General features: G+C 41.7%; 1 protein-coding gene across 3 annotated transcripts in view; it reads left to right on the top strand.

Moving 5' to 3' along the window:
- Positions 1-16,365, top strand: part of FMNL1 (formin like 1) — a 105,385-nt gene that overhangs the window by 49,636 nt on the left and 39,384 nt on the right. For all 3 annotated transcript variants that reach the window (XM_089532017.1, XM_089532018.1, XM_089532019.1), the window contains exons 3-5: positions 6,852-6,935; positions 8,843-8,916; positions 16,144-16,227. In XM_089532017.1, coding sequence (XP_089388143.1) covers positions 6,852-6,935; positions 8,843-8,916; positions 16,144-16,227 — 242 coding nt within the window. The remainder of the gene's footprint in view (positions 1-6,851; positions 6,936-8,842; positions 8,917-16,143; positions 16,228-16,365) is intronic.

The following is a 16,365-nucleotide window of genomic DNA, read 5'->3' on the forward strand; positions in this document are numbered from 1 at the left end:
AAAATATGAGTGTGAATTCCCCCTTGGTTCACCACTCTCGCTCAGTTCTTTTCACTAGGTTCACTTCCTTACAGATTGGCAGTTTTCTCTATGATCTAAGGATGCTGTTGGAATAGGAAGAAGCCAGCGGGGTGTAGTGGTTTAAGCATTGGACTACAACTCTGAAGACCAGGCTTCAAATCTCCACTCACCCATAGAAACCCTTGGGCAAGTCACACACTCTCACCCTCAGAGGCAGCCAAAGGCAAACCCCCTTTATCTTAGGGTCACCATAAATCAGAAATGATTTGAAGGTACACAGCAGCAACAACAACAAGAACAGGAAGAGTTTTAGCTCAGTGGTAGAGAACCTCCTTTACATGCAAAAGGCACAAAGTTCACCCCTCAGCATCTTCAGATAAAACCCCTGTTTGAGAGAACTGCTGCCTGGAAAGCTATTAAATGTAGACAATACATTTAGATGGACTGATAGTCTACCTTAGTATAAGATACTTTCTATGTAAGCTAAAAATTAAGGTAATATTAACACCACAGCAGGATTTTGAACCGCTAAAACTTTGCCACCACTATGCACACATATGAGTGATTTCCTCCCTCCTTTGCATATTATTAAAAGTTTTATTTATTCAGTTTGTTAATGAAATATATTAGAACTTTTGATGAGCACCAAGTGAGGCTGAAGGTAAAAAGTGTATTAAAATTTAGATAATTTGAACAGAGATAATCTACTTTCTATGTTTCTGTTCCAGATTTACAGTGTCTATTGCTATTGCTCCCTTTGAGATCATAATCAGGGGAAATCCATGCTGCTACTTCACAACAGAATATAACAGCACACACATGCCTGACGCATTCCTATTACAACATAAATCCACCCCCCACTTCACTATCCTCTCCATTATCAGATTAGTTTTTTTTTTTAACTTAAAATTGACTTTCTTTTAAGGCATCAAATGAATTTTAAGTAAACCTTCAGGTAGTACTTTAAACAATAAAAAATAAAATAAAAAGCCATTTTAAAATCATAGAATCATAGAGTTGGAAGAGACCGCAAGGGCCATCCAGTCCAACCCCCTGCCATGCAGGAAATCCAGATCAAAGCATCCCCGACAGATGGCCATCCAGCCTCCGTTTGAAGATCTCCAAGGAGGGCAACTCCACTACACTCCTAGGAAGTGTGTTCCACTGTTGAACAGCCCTTACTGTCAGGAAATTCCTCCTAATGTTGAGGTGGAATCTCTTTTCCTGCAGCTTGCATCCATTGCTGTTAAGACATGTTCAGACATCCCATCTGTAGCATGGAGGAAAGCCAGAACTGGGCATCAGATCAGTATTTGATTTAGAGGCAGGTACACCTATAGTTGAACAGCACACAACTAGGCTTATTATGTGCTAAAAAAGAATAACCAATAACTTTATCAACACTTGTTCTTAGGTATGTGTGTAAGTAAACAGAAGGTAGTTCTTTTTTAAAAAAAAAAGTCATTTAGAGAAGCATTACTTCTCCATAGCATATGTCCATATTTTTTCATCCCATCATCAACTCTGGCCGAGGAGGTTTTAAAAGTTCTGTGGCAGTACAAAAACTTGCCAAATTTGTTTGGTCTAGAAACTAAAAATGGGATATACACAGTTGCAAACAGACATCTTCTCTTTCAAATTGACTTTAGTAGTTTGGGGGCTAGAGGAAAGAAATTATAATCTGTCTTCAGCCTGACTGAAACAGGGCAGATAGTTATCCTCTCCCTTTCTGAGGATCCAGGAACGAGCTGTTCAGAGACAGGGTCATTTTCTTAACACAAGCTGCTGGCAGAGACGCATGAGAAAATGTGGCACCCGTTCATGCTGTGAAACTATATATTTCTCAGTTAATAAAAGAACAGGCTTGTGAATGATGCTGAGAAGACAGAAAAAGGGGAGAGGAGTGACTCACTGTGGGCTGTGCAGATGTCTGCGTGGGATTCAGCCCTTCACAGTTCTGCTAAGACAATTCTTCCACGGGGGATAGAGCGTCTGAAATAGAAACCCCTGGTGATTTCAGAAGTGTTTTCACAATGAGTGGGCAGTGGAGACGGAGAAGGCAGGCCCATCCTAACTTTCCTGCTCAGGAGAAACAGGTCACAGGACCCTGGTGAATTGGGACCTGCCAGTGGCTGCTGTGATTCAGCTCAAGTGCAAGCGGGTGACAAGCGAGGGAAGAAGTTGGTTTCTGCTTCTCGTGAATCACGTAGGAAGTGGCAGGCAATGTGTGTGGGAAACAGGAATGTCCTCCTCGCAGACTTCTGATTTGTGAAAATACAAATGTAGCACCACTGTATGTGTGAATGTATCTGTGGCAAAAAAGGAATGTGTGTGTGTGAGGCTGTTGGTGAAAGATTGGAAGTGCCCATGGAGAAGCAGTGGGGATACATTCTGGCTCACAGAAAACAGGAGGGAAGAGCAAAAAGGCAAAGCACCAGCCTCAGGTAGGCTGTATCCACACTGCAGAAATGATCTAGTTTGACACCACTTTAGCTGCATGGCTCAATGCTATGGGATCCTGGGTTTGTTGTGACACCAGAACACTCTGACAGAGGGCTAAATGACTCACAAAACTACAGTTCCCAGGTTACCCTAGCATTGAGCCGTAGCAGTTAAAGTGGCATCAGACTGGATTATTTCTGCAGTGCAAATGCAGTCATGGTGGATTTGTGGTTCAGTGGAAATAAATAGAAGAGAGAAAAACATTCAAGTCACACCCTACGTTCAGTCCATTGAGAAACACTCCTGTATGAGCCTCACTGTGTAGACCAAAACTGGGAATCCTTTGAGCTATCAAATGTTTGGGGCTTCAGCTGCAATGGCCAGTGGTATAGCACTGGGGGAGTTACATTCAAGATGCCTGCAGGGCAAAAAGTTCACTCAGGGTGACCAGAAGTCATAACCCAAAAGGAGGACAAGACACCGCCAAATGTAAAAAATAAATGAATAAAAATGTAGGGCATTACAAAGTGAAAGCTAAACACACATAACTGTGAATTAATGCTTTTTAGTCATGGTCAGAATGGAGAATGTTTTGAAATTCCTGCTGGAGAGAAGGTTGAAGTGTAGGACATGTTCTGAAAAGGAGGATATCTGGTCATCCTACACTCTGGTGTAGGCCAGTGCTACTCAAAGAGATGGTCAGTGGACTGTGCTTGTCCACTAGCTATTGGCTCCTGGTCTGCAGCAAGCTTCTATGAAAGAAAGAAATAGTTGGTAGTTAGTGGGCACAAATATGGTGCTGGTCCCTGACCCATTGGCAGAGTGGACTCCTGCAAATTCCTCACATCAAATAACTTAAGAAGCCTCCTTCCTAGGCCCAGAATGTCAAAGTTGAGGGGAAATATCCATCATCCTTCATCAATTTAATGCCACCCAATGTTACTTTATAATTTCCTAGTGTAAAAGTTATTTCCGATTGTGAAACCTGCACTATAGTTGGCCCGTCTTATCCATGATTTTTTTTATCCACAGATTCAAGCATCCACGGCTTGAAAATATTTTTTTAAAAGTATAAATTCCAAAATAGCAAACTTTGATTTCCCATTGTATACAAGGGGCACCATTTTGCTATGCCATTATATTTAATGGGACTTGAGCATCCACGGGGGTCCTGGAACCAAACTCCAGTGGATAACAAGGATCCACTGTATTTCAGTTCCATATACATAAAGTGTGAGGGGCAATTCTAGTACATTTGACAATGGGCAGCAGATTTGAATTTTGCTGGGGGCAAGAATGTTGTCTAGGTCAGGGCTGCCTACTGGCATGTCCACCATTTGGGTGCCTCTGCTTGGGGTGTGACAAATAAGCCAGGGCCAGAGTGTCATTGCTGTCATTGTCACTATAGCTGGCCCACTGTTGTTACCACAACAGAGGCCTCTTGAATTGCACCCACTCATGTCCAGACCTAGTTGGGTCCATGCTGCAAAGGCAACAAAGAAACCGCTGTCTAAAGTAGCTGCTGCCACCTATTGACTCCATTTTGAATGACTGCTCTAGCTCTCTGTTGGCTTTTTCCTCTTTTCCCTCATTTCCCACCTCAAATAGATGTTAGATGTTGCAGACAATAGAGCTCGGAAAGGTTGGTTTATGGGAGCTGTCTAACAGAGAAGGCTAAATGTCTCACAGAACTACAATTCCCAGGATACTCTAGCACTGAGCCAGGGCAGTTACAACAGTCTCAAACTGGATTATTCCTGCAGTGTGTTTGGACCTATGTCACACTGGGACTTAGTTAAGAGCACCCAAACTGTGGAGCTAAACTCTCCAAAACAAATGGCCAAAACCTGAAACTTCAGACCAAGTGACATCTTTTTGTTATGTTGGGAATGAAGCTTACATGATGAAAACTTCTGTATAATATCTTTTGAAGGGATGTACATAGTGCTTGTAACACTAGTTGTAAGACTAGTTTTCTAGTCTGTTGTCCTGAATGAACATGTAACTTGTTTTCAAGTTAGGTACAACCACCTACATTTAGGACCATGGGGTGAAACAGACCACCCTGAAGAGGCGGCTTGAAGCTGCCTCTGAGAGAGCGAGGTTGGGACCACAGCAATTGCATGTCATGACTCCAATCCAGCTTTTTGCCAGCACAAAAAGAAGCAGCAAATTGCCACTCCTTTTTGAGCCAGCAAAAAGCTGACTTTTCCCTCCCTGCAGTGGCTTTATGGTGCTCCTGTGATATGCAGCATATAAACGCCGCCCTGCCAGATCACCCTTAATCTGGCCCATGGTTGGATGGGCAGGTGGCACGATGCCAGCTTCTAGGCAGCTTCAGAGCGTGTCATGCTCTGAAGCTGCCCGGAAGCTGGCGCAAAGGGGTGGTCTGTTTTGCCCTGTCATCTCTTGCTTTTAGAGATAGAAATGTGATTTTATTTGTTAAGATATAAGTGCTTTTTAAGAAAAATCACCACCACCAGGTGTCCCTTAACTGCCTCAGAGATCTATAATTCTCAAGAGTTCTCTGTAGGATAACTGGCTCATATTGTTTTGCTGCCTAAGTCAGAGTAGCAACTGGCAACCGGTCAAAAATATCTACCATGGGAATGCCATATGGACAGGTTTGCAATCCACATGTTCAACTGTCTGGGAATCGGCACATCTCATATTATTCAGTGGCAGCATGTACATGTGGGCACACTGATATAGATGCATGCACATAACTGCCCATTGAATTCTATGCGACTTGAGCGTCCATGTCTCTCCCCCCCCCCTCCCGGGCACCTAAACCCCCATAGATGGGAGGGGTCCATTGTAATACCAAGGCTAAGTTTTTTTACATTTGAGGCAGTAGAGCACATGTTCACTTTTTCCCATTCCTGGTAGTAAAAATATAATGCAATAAATTAAAGAACTAACAGTTTCCAGATCTGTTACACCATCCACAGTCAACTGGCCTACTCTAGCTAATGATAGTGCTGTCCCTCCTCGGAACTATTAAAAGAGTTTCAAGACTGTAGTGTGTAGTACATCATTTTAGGGTGGTGCTAAAAAGTGTATGTCCTACCATAGGATGAGTCTTTAAAACTATAGCAGCCACACCAGATTCTTACCTCACGGTTCAAAAAATAAACAAGGTTGGGAGATCCATAGGCAGTACATAATTGCTCTTGAGCAACATTATGTCACATTTAGACAAGTATGGTGTAACCTGGTTGTTAGGAGAGGAAGAAATACAGGAAATTTTCAGTTGTGTGTTTTAACATTTCCCAACCTGGTGTTCTCTAGATGTGTTAGATTTCAGTTACCAGCTTTCCCAAGCAGGATGACTTCGTAATCCTGGGTGGAACTCTTAGTTAATATATCTCAAGGAGAGCACACTTGGGAAGCTGCTTTGGATGTGTATGAAGAAGATACTCTGAAACCTTACCCATTTCCTGCTTTCTGCAGCAGCAATAAATGATATATATGTAGTCAAAATTTATTTAGGGCACATTTACAAATATTTCTGGATTTTTAAAAAACATTATTTGCAGAAGGAAATAATTTGGGGGAAAGAGGTGGGGGGTTGTTGTCTCTGACTGGAATGCATGATTAGTACCTGTCTTGGAGTATCTTTTGTATACAAAATGTTTCAAGTTCACCCCAGCATCTCCTGGTTGGGCTGGGAAATAATCATGCCCAAAAGCTTGGAGAATGTTTGCCAGTCAGGGTAGACAATACTGGGATAGAGTAGAGGAACTAGTGGTCTGAAAGAATGTAAGGTGACTGTGGTTCTAATTCTGAGATGAAGACACATAAAGTTGGCCCACCATGAATTCACCCATCCACTGTTTGAAAATGTTTTTTAAAAATATAAATTCCAATAAGCAAACCTTGACTTTTCCATTTTATATATAGGACACCATTTCACTACACCATTATATTTAATGAGACTTGACATCCATTGGTTTTGGTATCCAAGGGGGATCCTGGAACCAAACCACAGCGGATACTAAGAGCCCACTGTATGTATAATAGATGAAATTGCAGAGTCTGGACTGAAACATGGCAGTATGAACAGTAGCATCTTTGGTGTATTGGGTTATTCCTTTCTCATTGCATTCTTCTTCATTAAGCTCAGCCTGGTTAGTAAGTGTCTAAGAACTGCCATATGCTAATGTTTGAGCCCAGAAATCCAGAAACAGCTGCAGTGTTTGGCTAGAGATACCTGATACTGGAAGTTGTCTGTTGGCATCTTCTGCCGGTACAGATATGTGACAGAACTAGTCTCTTGCATACATGTTCTCGTGCTTCTTTCTTCAGACTACAATTTCTAATACTTTCCCTAAATCTAATAAAAGTAATGCTATTTTTTCTACTATCTTTTTTATATCCACCTCCAGGAAAGGTTCCAAGTTAAAAACCCACCTTCTGCTTATATCCAGAAACTGAAGGGCTATCTGGACTCCGGTGGATTCAGTGGAAAGGTGACTGATAACTGGTTAATGTAACCATAAGCATATTGTACTTTCTTCACTGGTTTTCCATTGCTTTTCATCCCACCCCACTCTTTTGGTAATGTGATATTCTCTTTTCTTTCTCTCTATTTCACTTTCTTCACCTAGCACCGATTTCCTCTTTTCTGTCAGAAAAAAAAATACATATGCAGTTGGAGTCAATTCACATGACTGTTCCTTTTTTCTTGCCTCAAATGCTCTGAAGCCAAAATGGTTATTTTGCATGCTGTCATTGGTTTCCCATTTTGGGGAGATTTGCATTGGAAAGCTGCTATTTTTGTATACCTCTGTGTCGTTCACAAAAAAAAAAAAATGGATTGCAAAAATGTGCTTTCTTGTCTGAGCTGAAAATCCTGGCATGCCATTAGTACACAAAGCTCAGGCAGGCAGAATGCAAAGTAACTAGCCATGCCTGCATTAGCTGGTGCTTCTAATCTCTTAATATGTGCAAATGTGTCTAACTTGCCTCATTTACTGTATAGGCATGTCAAAAGGAGCTAAATTTGAATTTGAGTGGTAATATATACCCCATATTTGAATACCAAAACATGCATGTAGTACCATCAGATATGAAAGGCATGGATGCTCTCGGGTGGTTTATCCCTACAAGCAATTTAACAACGTCCAAAGTCAAAATTGGATTTCTTAAATATGAGCCCATGATATTTATTTAAGCAACTTCATTTATTTGTTTCCACTTTCTATGTTTGCTAATAGTGTTGGCCCACACCATCAATAATAAGCCATATGACTGTAATAAATGGAAAACTGCAGTTGGGAAAGGATGAGGTCTTTACTTCAGTGTACGTTGCAAGGAAATGCACACATGATATTCTCAGTGCTCAAGTTGGGGCAAGTCTGCATCTGGTGACACCCGGTGGGGGTGTGTGTGACACTATTGCTCCCGAAACATTTGCCAAAAAGGGCTGTTGTGTTCACCTGTGACTCTTTAAAACACTGAAAAGATGGTGTGAATGGGACATGGTTCAGTGGGAGGAAAAAGGAGAGGCCCTAGGTGTCTTTTTTAATTAAATTTTAAAAATTAAAAAGAACTATTATTTTAAAATTTTCATTTTAAAAAAATTACGTCCTACCACATTTTCACTTTAACCATATGAAACTATCTATGTGTAAATACATTCAGGCTATGCATATGATATTGTAATTTAAAGGTACAGTATAACTAAGATCGTATGTCTTGGCAGGTTTCATTTTTATTGATTTGATCATTTGTATGTACAGTGCTGTGTACATTTACAACACTATAAAAATAAACTATAATGATAATAATAATAACTATTACCATTATATTCAGTGACATATGGGAAATACAATTTATGAGTAATACAGTGTGCCCTTTTTTTATGCGGGGATCTGTTCTGGACCCCCCCCCCGCCACGTAAAAAAAACACGTATGCTTGAGCCCCATTGAAAGTAATGGGGTTCGTGCATGCGACAGTGGCGCAATAGCACACGCGTGCCTTGGGCACGCACCCCATTCATCTAAATGGGATGCGCCACCCCTTGCAACCCGCGCACTCCCGCACGGCTCCCTTACATCTTTTAGTGTATGCAGAAAGCTGCGTATAGTGCATCCACGTATAAGGTGGACACACTGTATTAGTACCAAAAGCAAATATTGCATGGGAGGAGGTCAGTGGGGACTGGTGACACCTTGAGTTACCACAGGTGATGCCAACCTTAATGATGCCACTGTCAGTGCTTTATATGTTTTCCAGCCCAAATGTTGCTGGGAAACCCATGTTCATAAAGTAATGTATGTGTTGAACATAGCACAAATAAGAATTTTGGAAAGAACTGTACTTTGTATGCAAGTTTGACTTTTGGTATGTGTGTGTTTTTCTTTCTTCATCCAGTTCAAGAGGCGGGTTCAAGAGTCCACCCAAGTTCTTCGGGAGCTAGAGATATCTCTGAGAACAAATTATATTGGGTTAGTACCAATGCCCAATGTTGCTGTTGCTTGCTTATTGGTTAGGAGTCCTCCCATGGGCCAACCCTCCCTGTGTGAAATTAGAATAATGCTTTAAAAGGAGGAAGGGGGGAGGAATGTAGCAGCACCTTTAAGACTAATTGGTTTATATTTTAGCATGAGCTTTCACTTCTTCAGATGCAGTACAGATTGATGATTTTATCCCTCTTCTGGTTTGGGGAAACCTGAGAGCACTAGTGATCATCTTGCTTACTGCCTTCTACCCAGAGCTTGGAAAAGTCCCCCCCCCTTTTTTTTTTTTTTGCACTACAGCTTTCAGAAACCCCCAGCCAACATGACCAATGGGAGTTGTATTTGTTGTGCACAGGGACAGTCATGTTTTGTCCTTGGATATTTTTCCTGCTGTACTCTTTCTGCAAGTGCCATGAAGACAAATGGAGAGAAGGGAGTCGTTGCAGAAAACCAAAAGAAGGGATGCTGCAATCCACATTCCAGGCTTCTGGGACAAAGAGGAATTGGGTTCCTCTTTCCACGGGTTTTATATAAGTGAAAGAAGTGAGCAGAAGGTATCAAAACAGGGGTGAGGAAATCCCCAAACCTCATACCCCCATGATTCAAAAGAAAATTGTTCTCCTCTTTCAGAGAACTTATAACTAGCCTGTGTGTATTTGTACCTTCAAGTTGCCTGTCGATTTACAGTGATCCCATGAATTTTGCAGGGTTTTCTTAGGCAAGGAATACTCATGAGGAGGTTTTGCCAGTTCTTTCCTCTGAAATATAGTCAACAGCACCGGCAGTTTTCCATCCAAGTACTAACCAAGGTGGACTCTGTCTGTCTTCCAAGATCAAAGGTGACCTAGTGCCTTCAGTGACTAGCCTACCACACTTGGATTTTTTTCTGTCTCAAACTGTACTGCCCATGACAGCCTTCTTCAATTGGGTGGTGCTCTATGGATGTGTTGGACTACAACTAACATCACCCCATCACCTTTTTATCATTTTATCACAGGGAAGAGCTCTCCCTGAGAGCTTGGAAAGCTGCTGTCAGCCAGAACAGATAATATTAGTATAGGACCAGAACCTGGAATTGTTAAATAAAATGGCCAGTGTGTTCATATTAGTCATTTTGTGAAAATTTTCATAAATTCTTCCCGTTAGAACAATGAATTGCAATTGTGACTTTTTTTTTAAGAAACTGACAAAAAATTTCCCCATGACCCTTGAAGAATGACATTTGGGATATATAAAGTAAACCTTATCCATTTCCCCCCAACATTAACAGTATAGCTGAAGGAGGAGTGCTAATGCCGTTGCTGTTCACTACATTCCTCTCCACAAATTAAAATGTTAATTGTAGCATGTTGCTTCCAAGTGACATGTAAGACACTTCAATCTGTTTCTAAGATCTTGAAAAACTGAACAAGAGAGGAACAAGAGAGGTTAACACTGTCCACAGCTACTGACCCAAATTTCTTGTGTAGTGATACACAGTCAATGGGCTCTTGAACAACTTCTTCCCCAGTGTCATCAGCACCAGAGGTGATGGCCAAATCTACCACCACTTATGCCATTTGTTCCCTTTGAACACATTTTGGCATTGTAATGATGCAGAGGGAGGTCAGATAACCTTGATTTGGCCCTCTGTTGCTGTTCAGATGTTAGTATGGATGATCGGTGGGTTCTTTGCCTGTGTCTTGAGGTGAGCATGCAAGTATATATCATGGCCAAAAGCCTTTGCTAAAGCATGTGAGGTGTTTTACACCAGGGAATAGCAATGGAGAAATTACTGAATTACAAATTCTCTATGAAACAGGCTTGTCAAGAGTTTGGTAGATTTCTTGCCTCCAACAAGACAATGAGTATTATCCTCATTGAGTTTTTCTCAGTTTGCACTAAAATCACTCTGTACAAAACTGATAACTTTTCCCTTGATGAAGAAAAGCACAGATACACTCATAGCAAGTACAAAAGGGCTGACTGGTCAAAGAGAGACAGACAAGTGTTCCCAGTTTTTCAAAGTCTGTGAAGCAAGGCAGCAGCTCTCCTAAGTATCTGTGCAATTTTCACAAAAGTCACTGTCACAGATGTATAAACCTTTCCAAGTAGGTTTGCCAGATTCAAAACTGAAGGCACTTTCTGGACTTTTCATGGTTGTGTTGAAGAGAAAATGTTAGTATGTGTTCATAGAGTTGGAAGAGACCACAAGGGCCATCCAGTCCAACCCCCTGCTATGCAGGAAATCACAATCAAAGCATCTCCGACAGATGGATGGTGTTGTTTGCTGTGCGACCAAGTAACAAGTTACACTTGCTGAAATTCGCTCTTCAGCATAAACATTAAAGCTACAGGAGAACATTTCCAGTTTTACTCCCAAGGCTGACACAAAATATCTCATTGTCGTGTAGGCAAGGAGAACCTTCCCCCCCTCTGCAGTTTCTCATATGAGAATGAGACAGGCATGGATTCACATCTCTAGAAGGAAGAGAGTTCATTTGTCTTCTCCTTGTGACATGGCTTGCACATAGGATTGTGCTGTAATAATCCCTTTTGTACAGGTGGGAGAGTAGCACCAAACATTATAACAGTGGGATCTTTAGGACCAAGCTTATGGTTTAGGCTTGTATATGCTTCTTCCCCATCTAGCTCCTGATAGAAGTCTATCTTTCTTCTGTCATATAATGCTTTTTTTGGTAACAAATAATATATTAAAACCCGGGGGGGGGGGGGGGGACGAGACAAAAGGAAGCAGAATAAGTATATACCTTGTTACCTTGCCATTACCTTCAAGCAGAGTGGGAATCAGAAGTCTATTAAGCAATAGCAAGTACATTTCTATGATATACTAAGTAGTTTACAAAGTGCAAGCTAATTGCCCCAACAAGCTAGGTACTCATTTTAGCAACCTATGGAAGGATGCCAGGCTGAGTCAACCCGGAGCTCCAGCGGATATTGAACTCACACATTTGTGGTTTTGTGAGTGAGTGGCTGCAGTAAAGGCATTTAACCACCATCGGTTAACATTATATAAAATGTTAATTGTTCATGTGAATGTGGCTTAGGCTGGTTAACTTCCCTGCTTCCTTTGTCAGTGATGGAGCCATGCCCCCACCACCCAGGCACCCTTTTTTGTGCCCTTTTGAGAGAAAATTGAGGTTTGTGGCAAAGGTCTGGGTCCTCTACTGAGAAGGTGACCCTAGCATGTTGGAAACAGCAGCTGAAACCATTGACGACAGTGATGCATGCAGGCTAATTAACAGCTTAGATGGTGAAGCATTTATCTCCCTGGATTGATTGCCTGCCAAGCAAGTCAGAACATAAAAGGGAACAGTAGAAGCCAGCATGAGCAAGACATGTCAGCGTTTTGTGACAAAATGTATTGTCGTGCCTGATGCAGTACAAAAGAAGAAGCAATTGTACATACGAGGGGGCCACAGTGCCTGTGCTCCTGGAAATGTGTTGCAGACCTATGATAAGAGAATCAAGTCATTTTCACCTCACTGAATTTATTTTTGCATTGGGCCAATTCATGTAATTTGCATGTGCTCCTTACATTGGTCAGAATATACCTTAGACTTTAAAATATTTCTCTTCCATTTTCTGTTCCACATTGACAATATTCACAAATAAAAGATTCCTATATAAATGGATATATTCTGTAGCCCCTGTGAAAAATCTGTAGAACATGACCTTCTGCTTCCAAAACATTCAATTATTCTTATAGAGGGTGTGGCCACTGGGTTATATTCAGATTTATTTAGTCAAGAGTAGATCCATTTAAATTAGGAAATAGATTAGGAGAGAGACATTGTGATGTAGTGGTTAGAGCAGGTGATAAGGATTATATTGAACTGCAATTCCAGCATCCCTTACCATGGCTGTGCTGCTGATGGCTATTGGGAGTTGTAGTTCAACATCTGGAAGAATATAAAAACCCAATTTCCTGAGATTTGAAGTGGAACGTTTGAAATCCAGGTTCAAGTCTCCAATGACTCATTAAACTTGCAAAGTTGTTGTGAGGATCAGATGAGGAGGAGAGCTACTTGCACCCCCTTGGTTTCATTGGAGGAAAGGTGGGATGTAAACGTAACTAACAAAACAATGGAGCTTACATTACTAATGACTCGGTTAAGTGCTATTGATTTCAATGTGTCTACTTTAAGAATGTCTAAGTCTGGATCTAACTCATTGCATTACTTTAACACAGTGCACACCATCTCTCTGGCCATTCAAAGCACATGGGTGGATTTTTTTTTCCAATTATGTTCCACAAAGTAGAAGTGTTTACATGGGGAGATACTCCTGCTGTCACTTTAAAGGCATAGCCACAAAGCTCACAATGTTCCAACTGTAGCCACTTTGAAGTTGTTCCCTGCATGGCAATCCTCAGTTGTATGAATGTATTTCTAAAAAGAAGTTGCAGTCATCAGTTTCCCAATCTGAATTGAGCCCCTCACATCAGGTGGAGAGGACCATGATCCATTTCCCACCACTGCTGCACTCTCATTCTGGATTGGTCCATGTGGCTCCTTTTTATCTGGGGAATAGGAGAGGAGGAATCTTCTATCCATACCAATGTAAACTTTTATTTTTAGTGCAGGTAGCATGTGTGGAGGGCCCAGTCCAGATTGAGATGGGAGCTGAGGGCTAAGGTTTAAAACTTCCCATACTCTACTCTGGCATGTTATTTTAAAGAAGCCACTTTTTGCTAATTGTGTGATTGGGGTCAATTCTATGTTGGCCCTTAGAGAATTCAGTCCCTGTCCAGGTTGTTGTTTTTTACCTTTTAGGGAATATGTGTCTCATTAGCTCCAATCACCATAACCAATAGCAAGAAACGAAAACAGCTGTGGTCCAGCAGCATCTGGAGAAATGTACCTTTCCTAGTTCTGAGCTAGTGGAAAGGATCACCACTGTATGAAATCTGGGCAAAGTGTTCATATAGGAAATGGGCTACTAATCTACTTACACCCAAAGTAATTACATGTCCTGATGAACATAAAAGAAAGAAGAAAATAAAGAGCTTATTTGCACATCAACTGCAATCCACTCTGCTCCAGCAGTAGAACTGGATTTTCTGGTAGCACAATTTGTGTCCTCTTTCCTGTAGAAATTCAAGTGCCAGCCAGTTTATATCCCTGATTATTTTTTACGCTAGGGATGGCCATGCTTAAGTAATGGGTGAAATTCACCCAGATGGTTTTATTCATGATTCACGGTATAAAAAAGATTTCATGGGGAAAATTGACCGTGAATATCACTGAGTATAATTTGGGGGATGGGGGTGGGAGAGGAGAGGGCCGTGCTAGCATGGTGTAATAGAAAGTATCAGAGACCTGGGATGGAGTTCAAAAATCCCACCTCAGTTTAGCAACTCATGGAGTGACTTTGGGGTGCATCCAAGTCTCTTAGCACTGCTAAATCATACATTTGGGGTGGGTGGGTCAGAAAGCTTGTGAAGTAACTTCAACTCCTGCCTCCATATACATACATAAATCTTTTGGAAACATCAGCAACCAGAAAGGGTGACTGACTAATGGACTAACTTTATTGGGTATTACAAAAAGACCCTATGTATACAGTTCCTTCCCCCAGACAAGCAAAGGAGGCACTGCCTTGAAATTCAGCACAATATATTTATTAACATGACTACCAATATGTAATGAGGTAGAAGCTATTTGAACATTCTCCTTACATCAAGCATATCCTGAACAAGCAAAGCTACTGATTCAAGTAGCATTGTGGGATCAGGGTGGAAATCATGAGGCCTTCCAGATGTTACTGGATTGCAAGTCTCAGCAGCACTAGCCAAGAAAGCCAGCGAGGAGGAATGGCTGGAAGTTACAGTCCAACATCTGTGGGGCTGCATGATTCTCACCTGTGATCTAGACTAGGGAACAAGGAATTGTGGTTCATGTGCCATTTGTAGGCCCAAGCTCCTTAAAACATGTTTTGGGGAAAAATCAATTTGTGCCCCAAACACCATGCTTTAAGGTCCCAGACCATCAGGAAGTGACCCAGGGGTTGACTTCCTGTCACTGTCTGGCTTAAAACAGAGCAGAGAGAAGAAGAAAAAAAGAGGATCCCATGCCTTTAAAGGGCATTTGGAGGCAAAAATATTCATAGAATCGTAGAGTTGGAAGAGACCACAAGGGCCATCCAGTCCAACCCCTGCCATGCAGGAACTCTCAATCAAAGCATCCCCGACAGATGCCCATCCAGCCTCTGCTTAAAGACCTCCAAGGAAGGAGACTCCATCACTCTCTGAGGGAGTGTGTTCCACTGTCGAACAGCCCTTACTGTCAGGAAGTTCCTCCTGATGTTGAGGTGGAATCTCTTTTCCTGGAGCTTGCATCCATTGCTCCATTGTGTCCCATTCTCTGGAGCAGCAGAAAACAAGCTTGCTCCCTCCTCAGTATGACATCCCTTCAAATATTTAAACAGGGCTATCATATCACCTCTTAACCTTCTTTTCTCCAGGCTAAACATCTCCAACTCCCTAAGTTGTTCCTCATAGGACATGGTTTCCAGACCCTTCACCATTTTAGTCGCCCTCCTTTGGACATGCTCCAATTTCTCAGTGTCCTTTTTGAATTGTGGTGCCCAGAACTGGACACAATATTCCAAGTGGGGCCTAACCAAAGCAGAATAGAGTGGCACTATTACTTCTCTTGATCTAGACACTATACTTTTATTGATGCAGCCTATTTTTGAAAATGCTTTTTTAGGGGTACAGTGGGAGGATGTGGCCCTGCAATGTTTCTCGGGGGGGCAGTGTGATCCCTGACCCCCAACAGTTACCCAACTTTGCCATAGATTAACTTTCATCCGTAGCATGTAAATTGTTCTATCTGGAGAAGGAATTTTGGGTGGTGTGGGGGAAAATTCCAACAGATGCTATCAACCCCACTCTAAGTTCCACTCAATTCAATGAAATTTACTTCCAAGGAAACAGTAGATAGGATTGCAGCCGTAGCATCCTTTTCAGGAAGATGGTTAAGCACTGTATATACTAAAACTGGTATAACATGATTAGTATTATTAAACAGCAATTAAAAAAACAGAGAAATGCCTGTCTAGAATATATTATGGTGGGAAACACATGAGAAATTACTAAGAATGGCATTCTGGAGGAAGCTAAGACAAAACTGGGAAAAAGCAGGTGTGTTACTTACCTTATATTTCATTGAGACAGGAAATTTCATTTCCTCCTCCCTTCCACTTTTCCAGTTGGGTCCAGGAATTCCTGAATGAAGAAAACAAGGGCCTCGATGTCTTGGTGGACTACCTTGCCTTTGCCCAGTGCTCTGTCACGTAAGTCACTACTGTTTGTTGGCTAGAAGCGGATGGATAAATGAGGATTAAAGGAGAATTGTGAGCTTTAGTTCTTCTCCACTGTTATGGGCCCTGATCCAGCAGAGAATTCCAGTATGTGTCCAATATTATATGTAT

The sequence above is a fragment of the Sceloporus occidentalis genome, unplaced genomic scaffold (assembly GCF_023333645.1).
Source record: "Sceloporus occidentalis isolate IW3139 unplaced genomic scaffold, rSceOcc1.0.p SCAF_7, whole genome shotgun sequence".
Lineage (NCBI taxonomy): Eukaryota > Metazoa > Chordata > Lepidosauria > Squamata > Phrynosomatidae > Sceloporus > Sceloporus occidentalis.